Source organism: Strigops habroptila, chromosome 1, assembly GCF_004027225.2.
Source record: "Strigops habroptila isolate Jane chromosome 1, bStrHab1.2.pri, whole genome shotgun sequence".
Lineage (NCBI taxonomy): Eukaryota > Metazoa > Chordata > Aves > Psittaciformes > Psittacidae > Strigops > Strigops habroptila.
In genome coordinates, this window is record NC_044277.2 from 19,962,648 (window position 1) to 19,982,797 (window position 20,150).

The 20,150-nt window shown below is 36.8% G+C and overlaps 1 protein-coding gene across 18 annotated transcripts in view; it reads right to left on the reverse strand.

Annotated features, from left to right (window-relative positions):
* The window catches only part of RIMS2 (regulating synaptic membrane exocytosis 2), a 451,752-nt gene that overhangs the window by 67,510 nt on the left and 364,092 nt on the right, over positions 1–20,150 (reverse strand). For all 18 annotated transcript variants that reach the window (XM_030495413.1, XM_030495423.1, XM_030495280.1 and 15 more), the window contains one exon: positions 3,694–3,866. In XM_030495413.1, the coding sequence (XP_030351273.1) occupies positions 3,694–3,866 (173 nt within the window). The remainder of the gene's footprint in view (positions 1–3,693; positions 3,867–20,150) is intronic.

Genomic DNA, 20,150 nt, shown 5'->3' on the forward strand with positions numbered 1-20,150 from the left:
GGCATGGGATGAATCCATGATGGATAACTGTCTTCACAGTCATTTAAGTTACACTGAATCCACCTATGATCCCAGCAGATTAAAGCCGTTAGTGTGACTATTACTGTAACTCATAAAGTATATAAGCACAGTGACATCAAGAGGTAGCATGTATCCTTAACGAGCTAATTTTTGATGGTGAGTTGATTGAGAGCAGCCCCTGTGTTCCAGAGGGAAGGTGACTGCTGTTCAACTGAAGATGTATCTCTGAAGTAAAAATCTATATTGAAAATTTCCATCTGTAATGCAGGCTTTCCTGATGCCAAGATCTCAAAAAACAGATGATAATTTACTACTGTTCTGTGATGGATGAACTGTCTGCTTTGGTTCTGTTGGGTCTCTCAAATACCTACTACGTTTAATTATTAAGTGATGCTTTGGTGATTGCATCCGAAAACATTTTTTAGAAAGTTGAAGTCCTTAACTTATAACTATCTTATATATTGCCAAACAAGCAAGCAGAAGGCACTAAATTTATACCACCACTTAGGATTGATCCTGCTGTCAGGTTAGTCTACTGTATACACAACTGACAATATTTCAGTATGTTAATGATACATAACTATGTGTGTATATATATGTACATATATACACCTATACCTGTACCTATACAGGACTAAATCTGTGCTTTTAGAAGAATATTCAGAAAATGCTAAAAATACGAGCATTTCTTGTACCATAGGAAAAGAAGGTGGATATAGAGAAACTTTCCTTTTTATTCATAACTTACTAAAAGTAGGCAAAATGGGCATAGCAGGAATCAAAACTAGAGGCTGATTTGTTGGGAGCCAAAATCTAACACAAACAAAAGTCACTGCACAGCAGTCATTTTATAATATCTTGTTTCTCTATCAAGCAGGGACTCCTGAACTTGCGCTGCTTCTTCCTGAAGGCAGAGAGCAGCTAACAAGCAGAGGAACAAGCTGGCACAGGCAACAAGAAGTTGTTTCTAAAAGAGAACTTTACTTTCTGTGAGGGACAGCATTTTTGCTGAAGAATAACCTGAGTGATAGCTGGAAACCAGGAACAAGGTTATGCTTTTTGAGAGGCAGGACTTCCAGATCCACTAAACTTGTCATCCATTAAACTAGTAGGAGCCAGGAAAGAAAAAGGTCTTTGAAACATCCTTTCCCACACTTCCATTCAGTAGTTCCTGGAAGATGTATGCCGAGGCAGTGCTAAAGGCAGCTGTTTCTAAACAACTGATTTTGCTGAATTCTAAAATGCACTCACATGAGTGAAGGAATGATGACACTCAATGTATAAAAGCAGCAGTATGGCTATATTGGCCCATACCAGCCCAGAATGAGCACCGTGCATTTTGATTCTCTTTTTGTATCACCTTTGTTTTGTGCATGTTCATGTGTGTGTGAATTTACAGGCACATACACATGTAAGTTTGTAGCAAAGGAAGAAAGTAGATTGACAAAGAGTGCTCTGTGCTTACCCTGATACACATGAGCACAGTTATCTACAGGTAGTGCATAAGTTATCTATAGGTAGTGCAGAATTAGCAGGTTTAAAGAAAGTATTGTTTTCAGAGATTTTCTGCTGTTCTTGTGCAGGTGAGAAGGGGCGCAACAATATTCAGCAAACCTCAAGCTAATTTTTTGCCAACGAAGAAAGAAGGAATATTGTATTTCTCTTAATGCAAATTACATGGATTTTGTAATACAAAATGTCGTTTATTTACATTAAAAGTAAAGGTTTAAAGGAATTGTGGTAAAATGTATAAATCTAGACTATTATCTAATAAAACCAAAAGAAATTGTACTGAAATGTTTCTGGACTCAATACAGCAGCAGTGGTACATGACCCCTCCCCAATACAGCAACCCACGGCAGTTATTGGAACAACAAGAAAAAGAGAAGACTCTGCTTGTCCACATCTGTTGCCAAACAATATGTGCATTTATCAGCCTACACAAAGAAGATAAAAAAATATAAAATCCAAATTCGCTTCTTTAGTACTGCCAGAAATGAAAGTAAAGATGGGTTTGATACTGATGAGATATGACCCAACAAAAGATTTTTCCCTGAAATAGTAAGTCAAGCAGGGAATATAACAAGGAATCTTACAATTCATATTGTTTATTACAGTCAAACCCAAACTCTAGTCTAAACCAATTTAATAAATAACATGCTGTATTTGCATGCACAATAATTAGTCAAGTTAGTGCACCATTTGGTATGCAGAAAAAGTTCACTGAAGCTGAGAATGAAACTTGCTTAAATATGCAAGTGTCATAATTGAAAACAAAAAAAGCTGCAGAGAACATAGACAATAAGCTAAGCAAAGGAAAAAAAGAAAGGAAGACAAGTAGGGTCCTGGTACACGAGGAAGAATAGGTCTATAGAAACAGAAGCATATTTTACCTGTCATCCTCCTTCCCTTCCTCAGCTTGGTCTTCTTGAGCTTTTTCATCATGCCCTGATCCTTTGATTTCCTCCTTATCACAGTTCTCTGTCACCTCTTGCCCTTCCCCTTTTTCATTAATTTCTTGCTCCTTTGCTTTTTCCTTCTCCTCCTCTTTTTCTTCCTCCTCAGGAAATACTCCATCTTGTTCATCCCCTTCCAGCCCTCCCTCTTTTTTCCCCTCTATATCCCTTGTGCTTCTGAAGTCAACAAATATTGAAAAAAGCATGCAAAAGGAAAAAAGAAAAAAAATAAAGTTAAAGTTATGGAGAAGAGCATGCATGAACTCAATAGAAAGGAAATGCAAAAGAAATTAAATAAAAACTAAAAGATGGAAGCAGTCATAAATTAAACCATGCTGTCTAAAACTCTAGCCTACACTACAGAACTATGGGATGTTTTCTTAGGACAGTCTCTAAGTCCTTCTTCAAATAAAAGTTGCATGGCAATACACCACATTTAGAAATGTCTACATAACTCTATGACAGAAACAATGGGGTCCTAACAATGCTCTTATATGCAGATGTTTAAACAATCTTTTCAAATGCACCATTTCTCTCAAAGGGACAATTTTGTGCAAATTAATGTGGGCTGACATTGAATTTTGATGAGGCATGCAGGCGAGTTACACCTTCCAAGAAAAATGATCTTTCATTCCTTCTACAGCCAAAGCTCCTCTAAGTGTGCACAGGGCTCAGGCAAAGGAGACTCTGTGTTTTGTTCACAGTCACACTATGTTCAGCATACTTTGTTGAACACATTCAACACATCTTTTGGAAGAGTAGTTCAATGGTTTCATGCCTACAGTTAAGTTGGACTAGTGTTAAGTATTAAACAAGACTCTATGAAAGTTCAGCAGCTCCAGTTTAAAAGGAAATTAAGATGTCTCTGGCTTCACCATCACAAATTTTCAAGTTAAACTGTCTTTTCAGCCATATTAAGTATTTTTAAAAATGGTTTTCAAAAAGTGAAAATCGAAGTGTGTCTAATGCTTGCTGACAGCATATGCTTGTTATTTTCATGTCTGTCAGTATAACCCAAGATGACAAAACTTGGCTAAAAATAAATACCATGAAGACTTCAAAAGCATTAGATGAAGAGGACATTTAAATCAGTAGTTTGCAAATTCTCTACAAATTTCAACTTAGACAAACTATTAGATTCAAATACAAATATTGACAAATATTCAGTTACTTAAATTACACAGCTACGGCTGGCACTACAGCTCCTTGTGCTCACCTTATTTTCTTGTTTCCTCTTGGACGCTCTGACTGGACAGACATGTAGCTTGTGCTGCTGAAACGTGATGCACTGCTTGTCCGTGACACAGCAGAGACATCACTGACATCACTGTCTGAAGACTTGTTAGAAACATTGTCTGAGCCTCGCTGAGGATCCCGTCCTGACCGATACTGTAAGAGGAGAGGGACAAAGATACAGATGTTGTCAGTGATGTATTACCACAAATCAGCTATGGAACTGCTCCCTGATGCTATCTAAACTGTCTTTGTCACCAGACTGCCTGAATTTTTACAATGAAGTTTTCTAATTGATACAGACTATAAATTATGTTTTGGTTTCCATTAATTTTACTCTGCTTTGCTATCCTATTCAAGTTACTAGCTCCTCAGCTTCATCCATAGAATGACTTGCACAGAACTTCCAGCTCTTCCAAAGGTTTCAATAACCTTAGAAAAGTCATCTAAACCATCATAGAATATTCTTACCACAACTGCTTCACCAGTGCATGAAAGGAAAGCAGAGAGACTTAGTCACTTGCCCATGATTACTGAGCTCATGAAAGACTGAACAGGACACAATACAGCATGTATTGTGATTTGTGCCATTTATAATATGTGTCTCTTTCAGGGCCTAGACTATTTATAAGAACTTCTAGTTGACAAATGTTAACTTCTTTTTTTTTTTTTTTTCTTTAAGCAAATAGGTGAGATTATCAAACTAAATGACAAAACAATGTTGTAGTACTGCAAACAAACCCTGCATCTTGCTAAACAGCTGGGCTGGGAAATCTGAAAGGATGAGACAGGACTAGAGATAATTTGTACTGACAATGCAAAATGCCTCAGAAACTAAAAAATTACAGTAGTATTTGAGCTTGTTAACAGTATATTCCAAACGCAGAACTGACAGGTGACTGGTGATCAACAGTAAGTCCATACCACATAATGCAGTGTTGTGCAGAGGTATTCGAGTTAGATCTGAACAAAATATGGCTGTTTTTTCTTGTTACACAAGCTAGCTCTAAGTTAACGCTGTCTGTGCCACTCTGTACTGCACTATGTGCAGATATAACAGATAGCAGAAAGATGTTTTTCCCCTTCCTCTTCATAGACAGACATTTCTGTGTATACAGAAATCTGATGAGATCAGGTAGTTGGCTGACATGGAAAGAAGACAGTATGGAAAGATGCAAAGAGCAGCACAGCAGGACTGAAGGAAAACAATGGGAGAAAATAATCTGTGTAACACATCAGTGGCTTGCTGAACTCTTGGGAGTAACAACATTGGACTCGGCCACCTAGAGAAAATCATTCATAATGTAAAGTGGCAGACCTGTGTAGTTCTGCAGAAGAGAAGGGTGTCCAGGTTTGGCTGTCAAATTTGTCCCTTCATTATAGTTAAGAATAGCTGTCTTTCATGAAGTACATAGATCATTTGTTTCTGTCTCTTGAAAGGAATGTTATACTGGGAAATATTCTGAAAAACTGTGAAATGTCTAAATAGCATTTTGAATAACATTTGAAGTGGCTATTTACCATAAAGGAATTTTACATTTAGTAAGTTATTTTGCTCATTTTAAGACAAGGAAATGAAATAAAGACAAGAAAAAATGCTTGTGCAGGTTACACCGTAGACATGTTGGAGACAGTGATGAAGCACAGCTTGAACTGCACGCTTACATAAAATGGTTGCATACGCTGCAGCTGGCTTCCTGATCTGGACTAATTTACAGTATCTGCATTCATTGACAAGCCACCCAAGACCTCCCAAGCCTTCAAATGTTAAACTGCACTTAACCAGCCATAAACTCACAGAGTATCTCTGTGATTACTCTAAAATGTTGTAATATTTACCGAATGCCATTATTTTTTTTTGCTTGATAAAGACAACAGTACATATTATTGTTGATATATTCATTTGGAAACATAAAAACAATGATTAAACAGCTGTCCTGGTCATCAGAGATAATAGAACATTATACCAGAATAAAGGGATTATTCTTTTTCAACTCCTTTTAAAAGCTTAACTACTTAGCCCTTTGGAGAAGGAAAGAATAACTATGTGTAGTGAAATGTGTATATATTGAGTCCTATCTATTCAGTTCACCCACCCAATCATCTCTCGAAAATAATTCTGCATTGAAGACAAAGTTATGAGTGTAGTTTGTGCTGGTTTAGCCCAAAACTACCAAGACTGGGAAGTACCGCCTGGTGTCCTGGGCTACCACCACACTATAGAAAATCCAGTGCAGAACTGCTCTCAGGCCTTCAGCATTTGCCAAGGCTCCCAAGCAGATGTACGTGCCATGCTGAACTTTGTGCTGCCAAGGCTATGCTGCTGCTGGCTTCCAACAAAGTACAGCCAAGTTGTGTATGTCCATATGAACATCTGTCATATTGACAGTGGCTGGTGACCGCAGGGTAGACACACCACTAGCACTATAGACCTAATGGGGCAATCCTTTGTGGAGATAAGATAGACCATAGTGTCAGATGTAAATCATTGATGGAATTGTTAATCACATTTCAGCTAAGGGACAGATAATTTCTTGTGGTGATTCATAGAACAGACCTCAACCTGCAGATCCCACACTCAGATTGCCCATTTTATGGACTCAGAAGTCCACAAAATAAGCCCTTCTAAATTAAATACATGCAAGCAACATCACGTGGCAAACAGTATCAGCATTGCACAAAGTTATTCTAAAGAGTTATTCTGCAGCATATTGAGTTTCAAAAGCCTATGGGTTTTGATTTTCTCTGTTTCATTTCCACACCTGGAAAACACAGGTTCTTACAATACATTTTTTCATAGCAATGTGCTGTATATAACATATCAGACATTTTCATAAATAAAAGCCTTATTGTATTTTTTTAAACTAATACAATGGTAATAACCTAGTGATATATGGTGAAGACTAAGAATTGCTATGGCAAGAAAAGCAACTTAAAGGCAAATAATTTTTGAAATATAATGTGAAAATGATCATCAGATCCTTTTCTCTTTTTTCTCAGTTGTTTGTAAAGGTATTTCCCATCAAATATCTTCAACTGGGTCAGATGGCACAGAAATATTATTTGACCCTTACTATTTCAGGATGTTTTAGATTTGAAATTAGGAAAGTCAATTAGTTAATTGATCCTTTTATTAAATCTGAATGTCTTAATATACACTATTTGTTTTTAAAAGTTTTATTTACACATTACACAGTGAGTTGCAGTCTCAGCATCTGCTAGTCGTCTACCAAAGTAGCATCTAAAAACTGAAAACTTACTGGACAAAACTCAGATACCTCATATTCATCCATTAACTCTGCTCTAAATTGCTGTTTATTCTGCTGCTAAGGTCTACTTTTGACCTTATATCTGACTTAATTTTGTTTAGGAAATGGATTATAATAGTGTATTGCATGTTAGTGTTTCAGTAACTGCAGCAAAGAAGACAAAAGGAACCATACTGCTTGTCTGACAGAAGCCATGCTGGCATTTCATTTTTCTGTCTTAAATTGCAATTCCACCGAAGGCAGTTTCTGAAGGCAGTTTCGTTTGCTCTCTGCCTCAAAAGTAAAATGGCCCTTCCATTATGTAAATATTGATTTTTTAAAAAAGTATTCGGTTCTTTGATGTCATATACTCTGACTGTAGAACACAACCATTTTTATATAATTTTGCACTATCCTTTCTTCAGTTTTCATGTGGCAAAAGTTGCCCAAGGCATTCCATCTTCATATTTTTTTTGTTTTCTTCCTCCAAGTTTCACTTTCTTTTTTCTAAATGTCATCAACTGTATGATAAAATCAACTATCAGACTGAAAAGGTCATTAGTAACCAAGTGCCATCCACCCATCATATCTGAAAGACTGCTACCTTTTCTCATCCCCCTCCACTGCTGTGGGGGCTGTACTGTCTGAATGGACACTGCTGGGGAACTCCAGCCTCCGTGGCTGGATCCTGGCTGTGGCATGGCCACAGGTTCGGATCATCAGATCCAGAAACTATCCTGTATGCTCTGGTGGGTTCAAACTTAAAACAGGGGAGATTTGGGTTAGATATAAGGAAGACATTCTGCAGTGACAGCTGCCCTGGTTTGGACAATCAGAGATGCAGGCTGTGAAGTTGTACCCACCTACTCTGCAGGTTAAATACTGTTTCTTTTCTATTCTTTTATTTCCTTTCCTTTCTTTCCCTCCTCCCCCCAAATTACAGTAGGAAAATGATCTATTGACTTTCCCCATGCTGGAAATATATGTCTCTCTTATTGGAATAAGGTTAAATTTTCATTTCCAACCCAATCAAGACTCTTCTAATATAGGCAGTGTTCTGGACTTTATGACCCACAAATCAGTAAGAATACCCAGCCTCTTCAAGTTGTTTCAACACCAGGAAGTCTGATACAAGCAGAGGGGTTGGTTAAAAGTCACTCTTGTATTTTTAATAGTGAGATGATTTTGTCCTATTTTGCTGTGTTGAAGAATGGGATAAATTTCATTATTACAGATACTATCAAACAAGTTTTAAAGTTTCTAAAAGAACTTTCCTCTGCATTAGTAAAACAATCAGCTGGAGACCCTAGCAAAATGACAGTTAGGTGTTTGTGCCAATACCTTGTAAGTGCAATAGATTACTTTCTTGTAGTGATGACTTCAAGATTATTAAATTTGAAAAACAAATACCTGCTCTGCTTCCTAATACAGCAACCACTGCAAATGATTTGACTTCTTTGCACCATTATATGACTGACAGGCCACATGGAGCTACAACTGCTCTGATACTTATTTCTTGAAAGAAACTGGTTTGGACCTTCAATGGGAATTTTAGTGTTCCATATTTCTCTAATCTATTGTTACCAGTCTTCCATGTTAGATTATACAGTCATGCAGTTGACCAGGCAAATGAAATTGTCAGTGATTTCCAACTGTCTTTCTATTTTATTATCTTTTTTTCCCTTGTTTATAGTCTATTCATCAGTTTTTATTTGCTAGCATTTACATAGGAACATGCAAATCTGGTCAGTGTTTCTACTGATCAAAATGTTGGGAAGATGTTTCAGACAATTGCCCATTGTGCTACTACAAGAAGATTAAAACAATCATTCTGGACTGTTTCAATAGTTCTGTGCCTTGCTGACAAAAGCTCTTGAGCAGCCAAAGCACAGCAATTGTATGGGTTGTTCTGTAATTTCAACTGTATCTTTCAGTACAAGTTCACAGGCTTTAAAGGCATTGCAAATTTTAGTTACCACACATAATTTGAATGAATGTTATTGGATTGTTTGATTCTTTCTAAAATCTTTGTTAATGGCTGCCTAATGAAGTCTGACATTAAAAATAAAACCAAATGCTTACTAATATTTACAACAATAACAGTACAGTTATATAAAGCAAAAAATTCTAAGTAATTTTTACAAAATACAATATACAAATGAATATGTAGAAAGAATATATCTTTATCTGTAGCTCACATACACAAAAACCCAAGATGAAGGCTATGATGAATCTGCCCTTGTATGTAATTCATACTTAGCCAACTCAGTAATCTGTGTTTACATTTGTCACTCCTGTCAGGCTCCATAAAGGCAACTGAGGTGCAGCTAGCCAGGTCAGCCTCTGCCAGTCCTGCTTTAGCTATCAATCAGCTGCACATGGTATCAATCAGTCCCTTGGGATGTTTAAAGACTGACCAGGGAGATTAATTCCTACACTGCTCTGGTATTAGGTATATAATAAGATCCACAGTGGCCTTGGGCTTCTTACTTTGAAGCTGCAACCAGTTCTAGCTCAGATTCATTCTTGACTGCTGATCCTGACTCCTGTTTTGTAGTCCTGGATCCTATTCTATCTTCCTCCTTTTTATTCCTGGTTGTTGAACCTCGCTTTCTTAGCCCCATATTTTGTTTCTGTTGAGTCCCATTGGCACTGTTCCAACTCTGTGGTCCCTTCAGCCAGTTCTTGCTTTGCATTAGGCACCCCTCAATCTCCTGGCCCTGGCCCTACTGTGCCTCTCTTGGCATTCTTCTCTGGCATTAGCATAAAAGAGAGTTACACATGGTGTTGCTGCTGCTGAGCAGCAGGGTTCCTCAACAATAGTTCCCAGCACATCCATTCCTTACTCCTATTCCTAATCCAACGTATTTTTTTCCCATTATTCAGAACATTCCAATCTGCTTCTGCCTTGAATAAAAAGAACTGACTGTAACCTGATTTGCAAAACCCACTTTCTAAACCACACTAATTTCCAGTAAAGGTAGTCTACCAATTGAAACATGCTGGTAACAAGGAACATCCATATTTCTCTCGAATATGTGAAAAAAAACCAAACCTGTTTCAAAGGTTCTCAAATCTTTCCTGTAGTGGTTTGATGCCATCTATTTATTCATTTCGCTAAAGGGCTCACATATACAGTCTTACAAAGATGCTCCTAAAACCTGATTTCACTACGGGACTAAGCCATGTTGCAAACAGTATAATTACTGAATGAAAACTGAATAATGAAAAAGATCAAGCAAGTCAGCACTGGGCCCTGACAGCAAAGAAAGGCAGCCTTGGTCATATTGACTGGAACGTAATCAGTAGGTCAAGGTGAGTGATTATTCCCCTTTACTCAGCCGTCACTAGACCATATCTAGAATATTGTATCATTTTGAGACCCGAAGTACAGCAACAATATTGATAAACTAAAACGAGCTTATCAGAGGGCCACTGAGATAGCTGGGGCTAGAGTATTTGCCCTGTGAGGAAAGGATGGGGGAGCTGGGCTTGTTCTGCCTGGAGAAGTGATGGCTTTGGGAGTACCTAACACCAGTCTGCTAGGACATACAGGGATGGTATCAAAAAGTCAGAGCCAAGCAATTCACAGCAGCTCCGACTGGTATAAGAAGGCACATTTTTACCACAGTTAAATCAGTGAAACAGTGGATCAAGTTGCCCAGAGAAATTGTGCAGTTTTCAACCTTGAATGTTTTTGAGACCTGGCTTGATAAAGCCCTAAGCAACCTGTACCGATCTCACACTTGATCCTGCTTTAAGCTAGGGGTTGGAATAGACAGCTCCTGAGGTCTCCTCCAACCCAAATTACCCCATCATCCTACATATCAAGGTAATCCAGGAGCTGAAGAAGAAACTGCAAGGGCAATGCAGAAGCCATTAATAAATCACCAAGGGCAACTGGAAATCTAGAGGGACATAGCTGGGGCAAGCCAAATCAAAAGACGAAAAATTGTCTGCTTCACATATGTTAGCATTTTTTTAAAGATTTTTTTTAAAGAATTTTTTAAAGAATTTTTTTAAAGCAATTTTTTAAAGAATTCCCTAACTGCAAAATACAAAATAAATATAGAAAAGCACTAGAAAATATTCTGGGATTACATTAAGGAGAAATTACAGGACCTGCAAATATTTTGTGAAGTAGAAGGCAGCTCTTAAGAAGAATTTGGGTCTCTTAGTGAGATTGAGAATTAGCTTGTGAACAAGTTTCTTACTACAAAAAAAATCTGTTCCTGCAGTCAGTTTCAAAACACCAAGTAGCCTCTTGTTCTGATGTTCTTTTTCATGCAATATGACTTTTGAAAAATCAAGACAACCTCTAATTTCAGCTGCACTGATATCTGTTCTGAAATCAAGCTGTTACTGATGCACAATGAATTCACAAAGATAGCTCCATCCAGTCTAGTGATCTAAGTGTTCTTATTGAATCTTACTTTAAGTCAGGACCAAATTTTACAAATTTTGAAAGGTTTTTAAAGGAGAGAGCACTGGAAACTTTCTGCTGGGTTATATAAAGTTACCACATTATTTCATAAACTGTTTAAAATCTCAAAGACACTGTTTAAAATCCCATCTCTCCTATGAAAAACACAGTGGGGAAAAAAACTTGTTTAAGATAAAGTAAAAGACCAGTAAAACAACACAGGAACAATTCTAAGCATCACCTCAAGAAAATTCTTAAAAGGCAATCCTGTAAAAAGGATGTTTTACACACTGGAGTAAAAATACAAGGTTTATAATGGCCAAGCAAGTGTCTCATAATGTCTCATAAAAAGCTACCTTAAAGTCACTACTCATACAGAGAGTTTCCACTCCAAATCATCGAGTCATTGGAACAGGACTCTAGGACATGACATTTCATAATAACAAGAGGCTATCACCACTGGCCTGCATCCTGCAGTAGTATGCCTCATGTACTGTATAACTAGACATCTACTTTAAAAATGAAGATAACTAATTTCTGTTATCTATCAAGGAAAGTAACAGATTTATAAGAAGAGTTTTCATAGCCTCACAGTTAAAGTAAGATGATCTTTTCCATGGTTCTGTTTGATTCTGACAGATTAAATAAGGTAGAAGAGAGATGCAGGGTGGGGTGAGATGCAGGAGAGATGGAGAGATGCAGGCTAGAGTGAGACAGCTATAACCGATTATATAAATTGGAATGAATAGGAAATCTCATGTGTCCTATGGATGGACTTCACCTTGTTACAAGGTCTGATGATTCCAACATGCCTTAACAAGTTATAGGGAAACTATAGAATGCTCTCATGTAGCCATAATACTCCTAACAATTTTTGAACAAAAGTGAAGATCCTGAAGAAATATGAGTCTACATAATATTATGGTAAATAAATAATAGCTTCAAAGAAGAATCCTTTAGTAAGAATTAAGGGTAGAAGGATATCCAATAATCAGTGTCCGTTTTCATAGAATCATAGAACGGTTTGGGTTGGAAAGGACCTTAAGATAATCTAGTTCCAACCCCCTGCCACAGGCAGGGACACCTTACTCTAGACCATGTCGCCCAAGGCTCTGTCCAACCTGGCCTTGAACACTGCCAGGGATGGAGCATTTACCACTCCTTTGGGCAGCCTGCTCCGGTGCCTCACCACCCTCACAGTAAAGAACTTCTTCCTTATATCTAACCTGAACTTCCCCTATTCAAGTTTGAACCCATTACCCCTTGTCCTATCACTATAGTCCTCGATGAAGAGTCTCTCTCCAGCATCCTTGTAGGCTCCCTTCAGATACTGGAAGGCTGCTATGAGGTCTCCACGCAGCCTTCTCTTCTCCAGGTTGAATAGCCCCAATTTTCTTAGCCTGTCTTCACACAGGAGGCGCTCCAGCCCCCTTATCATTCTTGTGGCTCTCCTCTGGACTTGCTCCAACAGCTCCGTTTTCTGACATGAAAGTAATTTACAAAAACAGGCAAAACAGGAAATAAAGCAAAGCTCTTTCTAAGATTTATTTGGATAATTTGCTATCCAAATTCCCTTTTATACTGCTGACCTCCTCCTGATTTTTAACTGTTATTTAAAACAGGGAGGAGTCAGTCACCAAGTTTTACTTTAGAGAAACAGGTCCACAGTCTGGCTTTGTGATGGTGGGTGATAAACTCCTGATGTAGATCTTCAACTTTCCAGCATCTTTTTAACTGCCACATATTAAAATTTTGACTGTCTTATACAGAAGGAAGAAAATCTATTTAAAATATAAATCAGCAATCCTTTAGCATTCCAGAACATTATGCCAAGTCTCCTGAATCATTATAGACACTGTAAAAATTCTGAGCTGTTCAAGACAGGGTGATTACAACAACACAGGTGTCCAGGGATTCACAATCTACTGTGCAACAACATTTAATGGTATCTCCAGTGCTTTATCTCCAGGTGAACTCCAGCATGTTTGTTAGGACAAACTGGTGAGCCTGCCTACAGTTACCTCACTTGTTCAATGGGTTCAGTTCCAGTGATAACTCTTAATTCTGTTTCTGGTCCTTTTGGTCTTCCAAATCTAGTGAATCCTATTTAAGTTGGATAAACAGAATCAAAGTGTGCTTCCTGTATTTGTTTCTGTTCCTCAAGTGGTTCACATGCTATTCCTGTCACCACTGCACTAAAAATCTCCTGCACTTCATACAGTCCTGCCATCCAGGCAAGAGCTTATTCTTAAAGACGGTAACAACACAGGATTTCTGTTGTAAGAAATCCCCTTTTTTGTCTTTGATTGTTCTACCTACTTTGGGCTTCTTTGAGACATTATTTTGCACATGCAAGCTAGGAAGTCAAATAATATGCATTTTAAAGAGTTCTCATTTAACCTGGATTTTAAACTACATTTCCATCTTTTGTTTTTAGTCCTTGGGTGTCTCAAAAAAAGAAAACAAATAAAAAAAGATTCTTATCACAGAATTTCTGTTTCATTACACTTTGTTTCACCTCAAAAGCCTGTTAAGCATTTCAGCATACCTGATGGTTTGAGAACAGAGACGGGAACTTCCCCTTAATCCTACTTTTTCTATGTAACATTTAAATATGACTTTCACCAAATTTGTCCTGGGACACAGCACCTTTAAAGGAATTCATGCTGAAGAGAACAGCTGGATTGACAAGCATGCCATCTGGTGAGCACTTATTTCTGTAAACGGAAGTGCCTAAGGTCCATGAGTAACACAATTGCTCAAAAACAGGATATAAATATATCTTTGTATGATTCCACTTTGTAAGTCCTTAAATGCACAGATATCAGAGGGTAGCCTCCAAAATCAAGCAGTATTTCAGGGAAGGCCCCTTTATCTTTTTCTTTAATCTTTTGTTTTCACTGATTATTAGGACACATCTTAGAAAATCCCTGTACAATAAGAAATATACGAGCTCAGCTGATACTTCGTCTACAGTTTTTGCTGATTCATGTCTAGCTAGAGGCAAAACAGATCTGCAAGATGTAGATATCACCACCTCCTTATCCCTCCATAGGCAAGTTAAACTGCTTAGAAAACATTACTTTTCCCTAAAATGTATTTCCTCAGCAGCTTTACCCTTGCTATATTGCAACTAGGGTTGAAAAAGACTGCAGAGAGATCCTGAGCACACAAAGTGCTCCCAGGGAATAGAAAAACTGAACTCTCTTTTATTTCTTTAGTCATCGTGCTTCAGTTCTCAAAGAGGGAGTCATTAGAAAACATGTATGTCTGTCATATCACATTGTGAATACTATGATAATTTGCCTCTTCGCTTGCTTGTAAGGTTAACTTGAATTCACTTTTATAGAAATATGCAACACCTATTAACATTACTTACAATTTCAACTTCACCACATAGAACATTTAAACAGTAGGATAATAATACATAACATTACTGGAAAAGAAACAAAAATTAATTCAGTTGAAACCACGTGAGAAATTTAGATAATTTCACAAGACAGTTATCTATGTTGGAACTTTTCTCGGGTCAAAATCTTCTGTGAATTTTTTTGAAGATCTTTAATGTTTATGTATTTTTAGAACCCTTAAAGTTATTTTCATTTTACAGATGTTTCTTTAGCATAGCATTAGCACTGCATTTCCTAACTTCATGTGACTAGAAACTAGCTTAGAAATGGGAAAGGAAACATTTCTAACTGTGTCGTAAAAACCACCCAAGTTACTTCTTTACTATTCTTAAAATTGAAGGTCAGCCTGTTGACCCGAAGTGAATTTACATTATCATCTCTTAGATACAGAAAATTATGTCACAGTGTTTTGAATTTTGTTTTTAGAAAATCATATTCAAACTAAGGAAAGTGCAGATATTATTAATTAGCTAGTTGCTTCAGATTAAACTGCAGAAATATGCAAATCACCAGAATTTTTTTTACCTGATAGTACCTGTCACTTGAGAGAGAATAGAAACAAGATGATGTACTGTGGTTCTCTGAAATTTAATGGATCTAAGATACTCCATATGAGGAAAGCAATATAACCTCTTTTAAAGATTTCACATAGTTTAGAGAAAAAAGATATATCTCATAAATTTTTCTATGATAACACAAGTTGAAATTTATAACAAAATTGTGTATGTTTAGTTGTATGATAGATGATTATTTTTCCTCAACATAAACTGACTCTGGAAGAAACACAATTTCCAAACTTCTTTTCAGCATGATACTCAAGGATATTAGATGAAAAATCTATATATATTCAAGGCAAAGGTTTAGGACAAGATGCTCCTTTAGGAAGAAATAAAAGAGGTTTTGACTATGCAGAATTTAACTTTATTTGATAATTTTGTCTAAAATTTCATTTTCTACTCTTGGAATACTACTGGGAGAATAAATCTGTTGCAACCATTTAACTATTCTACTTTTTATATTACAAAACTGAACACTTTTTATGTACTTCATCACTCCGTTCAGAAGTAAGGGTTAAATTTTCAGAACTGATTTTTTTTTTGCTTGTTATTTCCTATTATTCAGAGTGTCAGTGAAATCCCTGTTAAAACATTGATTTCCATCTGCAGGAGGAGGATAATATTCCTTCTGGTATATCACTAAAGAAAATATTACATTGTCTAACACTAAATGAATATTTATTCTTGTAAGCAAAGACTGTGCTTCCAACAAACAACATTCAGAAACACCATAGGTTAGAAGGGCCATGCAGGTAATTTTATCTTTTAGTAACATGTCAGTAGAAGCATTGCTGAAGGCATTAAAGCTTTACAAAAGAAAGACCTCCCTACACTGAGACTCCAAGGTCCTTACCCTACTTTGATTAGCTCTATTGTGCAGAACCAGCTTTTACAGAATAACAGTAGTGTGTTCAATATCCATTCAAATCCTTCACATATACTACTTGAAATACAGCTCCTTGGAGTCACAGCTATATTCACTAAAATTTTCTGCAAGAGATTATGTAGGTAAGATACTTTAACAAAAAAAAAAGAAAAAAAAAATTCAGTGCCTTGGGGAAACCTGATAGAGATACATAGCTTGCTTCTTGCAGGACAGATGGGAAAAAAAAAAGAAATACTCAAACCCACAAATCTGTTTTTTTCAAAAAGGTTAATAAACTGGCAAAATTTCCACTGATAACTTTGGACCTGCTATCAAAGAAAATCAACCCATTTGATAAAGAAAAGCACTGCTGGAGCCCGAACTGAAGGAAATAGCCACACTGCTAAAACCACTTCATAGGCCTCATCAGTATAATCAGAATTACAAATTATAACAGCACACTCTGTGCGAATCCTCTATCTAAGGTATGCCCAGCTGAACCATTGGGAGGCACACAGGCTCAGCCAGCTCTCCTGCCTCTGAATCCAGTGGGGCTCGGTGGCCTCTGAACCACCCCTGTTGAAGCAGACAAAGATCCTGCTTCTTCATTTTGAATCCTACACAATTAAGCAGAATCCATGAAGCACTGCACTGGGACTTCAGGTCTATCCTTTCTACTTGTGTGTCACGCATACTTTGATTTTTCAAGGTCAACAGCCTAGTAAATTGATCTAGCGAAAAGGACCTTTCAGATTTTTACATTTCAACCATAATCATGATATGTGAATGTAGTATTTGTGTAAACCACAGCATTACATTTAAGAATAACCTAAATCTCTAATAGACACTGATACTCAAGATTTAAAAATAAATTAGAAAAGCACCAAACCCAAAATAATTTAAAAGAGAGCCTGAATTAAATGAAAAAGAAAAATGAAAGCAACAGAAATCTTTTCTGAGAGTTTGCATATCATTGACTAAAGAAGAAAATAATAGAAATCACACCACTCCATATCTGTATTCAGAGTCACTAAATTACTTTTAACCCATCAGCAAAATAGTTGATGGAAGAAAGGAGAGATGTTTTCTACATTATCATACGTATAGAGCTCAAATATTGAATTCTGAATATATTTTATCTAGCTACATTTTGAAGTCCTATAATTGAACTTTAAATCCTGTATTTATAGGAACCAGAACAGTAATATCAGCAATTTATTCCACAAACTTTTTATATTTAAAGTACGATAAAATACTAGATTGAAAATATAAACACTATCAGCACTAAGGGCCAGAAAGATTCTCTCTGCCATCGAGTAGCAGAATTCCTTACGTATCACAAATAAGCATGGCAGTTAACCATGTAACCAGAGCACTCACTGGCTGTTGAGAGTGACAGGACCTGTCAGACCAGAGCAGACAGCTGCTTTAGCTATGTAGTTTGTTGTCCAAAAAGGCAATTACTGACTAGTCCATAGGAAAGCACAAAAGGCATGGAACAGGCAATAACTAAATCATTTCCTCAAATGGAAAATTCTTTGTTAGCCTAATTGGTGTTTGATTCATTTCCTGAAGCAAAGAGCTTATTGGTGTGGAAGTGGGAAGGGGAAAATGATGGGATCCCATAAAAGTGTGCACAGCAATTCCCATTTATAAGCCTATTGAATTCTACTAGTTATGCCCTTAGTTTTACAGGTATTTAAAAAAATGGATTTCCAACTTCTGCACTGTTTTGAGGGAATATGGCTATGTAACCTAACTTCCACTTTTTATTCAATATTTTGAATATGTTTAACTACATCCTTAAGAACAGAAGTTGTAAGAAACAATTCTAGAATCAAAGAGGTATATTCATAATTATTATAAATTATAAAATTATTACTGGACATATCACGATCTTTCCAGAACTCCTGAACTCTAAGCTTAAATTTTCAAAACCAATTGCCAGTTTGAAACCTATATGAATAAACTACAGCTTATATACAGTAAGAATATCAAAGGCCTCACCATCCTATTAGCTTGGATGTTTGTTTAACCCCCCCTCTGCAAAGGTTTCAAGAAGAAAGTTACAAGTGTTTCTGCTAGCAATCTTTGCTGCTCTGCGTACTACTCTGTTTTGATTTTTAAGCAGGAAACAAGACCATTCCCAAAACATCATTAAATCAAGTTTCAATCAGCAACACAGGTCAAAGGATACCACATGTAGCTGTACCAATGACACTACTTACTGCAGCTTTCAGAGGGAAAAGACAGTTCTTGGACACTTTTGCACATTGCGACAAGAGTTAAGGAGATATTTGCTTCTGATGTATTCAAACTCAACCTCTTCCACTTTGAGTATTACAGACAGCTCTTACTTTTTGCACATTCTCTCACACAGCTAACCCGTAAGGTGCTGCTTGATTTATTGCTGAATCAAAGTGTCTCAGCCTGAAGAAGTTCAGCTTTTCAGTGTCTGCTTGCTCCAAGAGCATTTCAGCTGCATCTATGCTACTCACAGCTTAACTCATCTTGGTCTTGCTAACAGGTCAGAAGATCTCAAAACAGTGTGCTAGTATGCCTAATATTATTAGTCTCCTACATCAAACAGAGAGAATTATGCTCATATCTAAAACTTGAATTTTGTTTATTGATTAACAGGAACTGCAGCATTACATACATCTGATGATGCAGAAAGTCTCAGTCTTGTCATCATATCAATATGAATCATGAAATGTGGAGTTGGAAAGTCCTCTTTGGTGTTCTGTATTACTCTCTATTTGGTGTACTCTTTTCTACATTTGGCTAAATAATCTTGTCACCAGTTCCACAAAATTTTCAGGTTTTCTCTGGTCTTTCACCTTTTTTACCCCAACTTTGTTCCTTGTTGCTCTAACATACTGTATTCCTAATTATACGTTACTGGTTATTACTAATTGCTGTATTATATAACTGGGTTTCTCTACCTTTTTTTGTAGGTCATTTTTTTCTCCTAGTAAAACAAATAAAATGAGCCTCCTGATACTCTGAGGTTTCAATGTGTGTCAGCTAGTTACCAGTCTCTGTTTTACCTTTGTTCTTAAAGAAAACAATCATTTTTCACCCCTGCATTAATCCAGCCCTCTTTAGTTTGGCACAGAATGCTTTTAGTTACTCATACCCTTTTGTAGTGGCTAATATGGCCTAAGTTGATGGAATTCTCTCTCAATTCTACATTGATTTCACATTGATTGCAAATACTTCTAGACTTCTACATACAAGAAATATCTTCTTTCATTTTTCTCAGTAGCAACAAAGCTTTTCAAATCTCCCTAGTCAATCCACTGGGTACCTTCCAGTCAGGGGGGCAAGGAGAGAGGAATGGCATGATTCCTCGCACCCTCTGTCCTATATCTTATTTAGTACATATCTACTAGTACTAGCATTCAGAAATAGTTGTTCCAATACCAGAAATACTTTTACCTAATCCTTACTGCCCATACTGTTTTTCCTCTTGTCTCTTTAGCTCTCAATATGTTTATATGAAAATCAAATATATTGCTTGCTTTCCTTATGTCTGTGCTGAAACCATACTTAAGCAACTTCTGCATTCAAGGAAATAACACTTTTATGCAATATACTACCTGCCAAACTAATGTCTGCGAAATATTATGCAGAATACTTAGTTTTCAAAAAATAATGAGGCAAGTATATAAATAATAAAAATGCAATCTGCAATTTTATCAATCATGAGGAAAAAAGAAAGGGAAAATCAATTTCATATTTCAGCAGCTTCTAAGAATATACATCTAGAAGTAAACTTTTCCCACAAGCTTCTTAGTGTATGACTATGCACCACAGAAGCAAATGCACCTTCTTCTAAAGCCTCTAGTACTGACTTCCAAAGGTGGAACAAGACTAGAGAGGTATAATACAGGATGCCTATTTTAATATTTAATGTAACTCCTACTTTTATCCC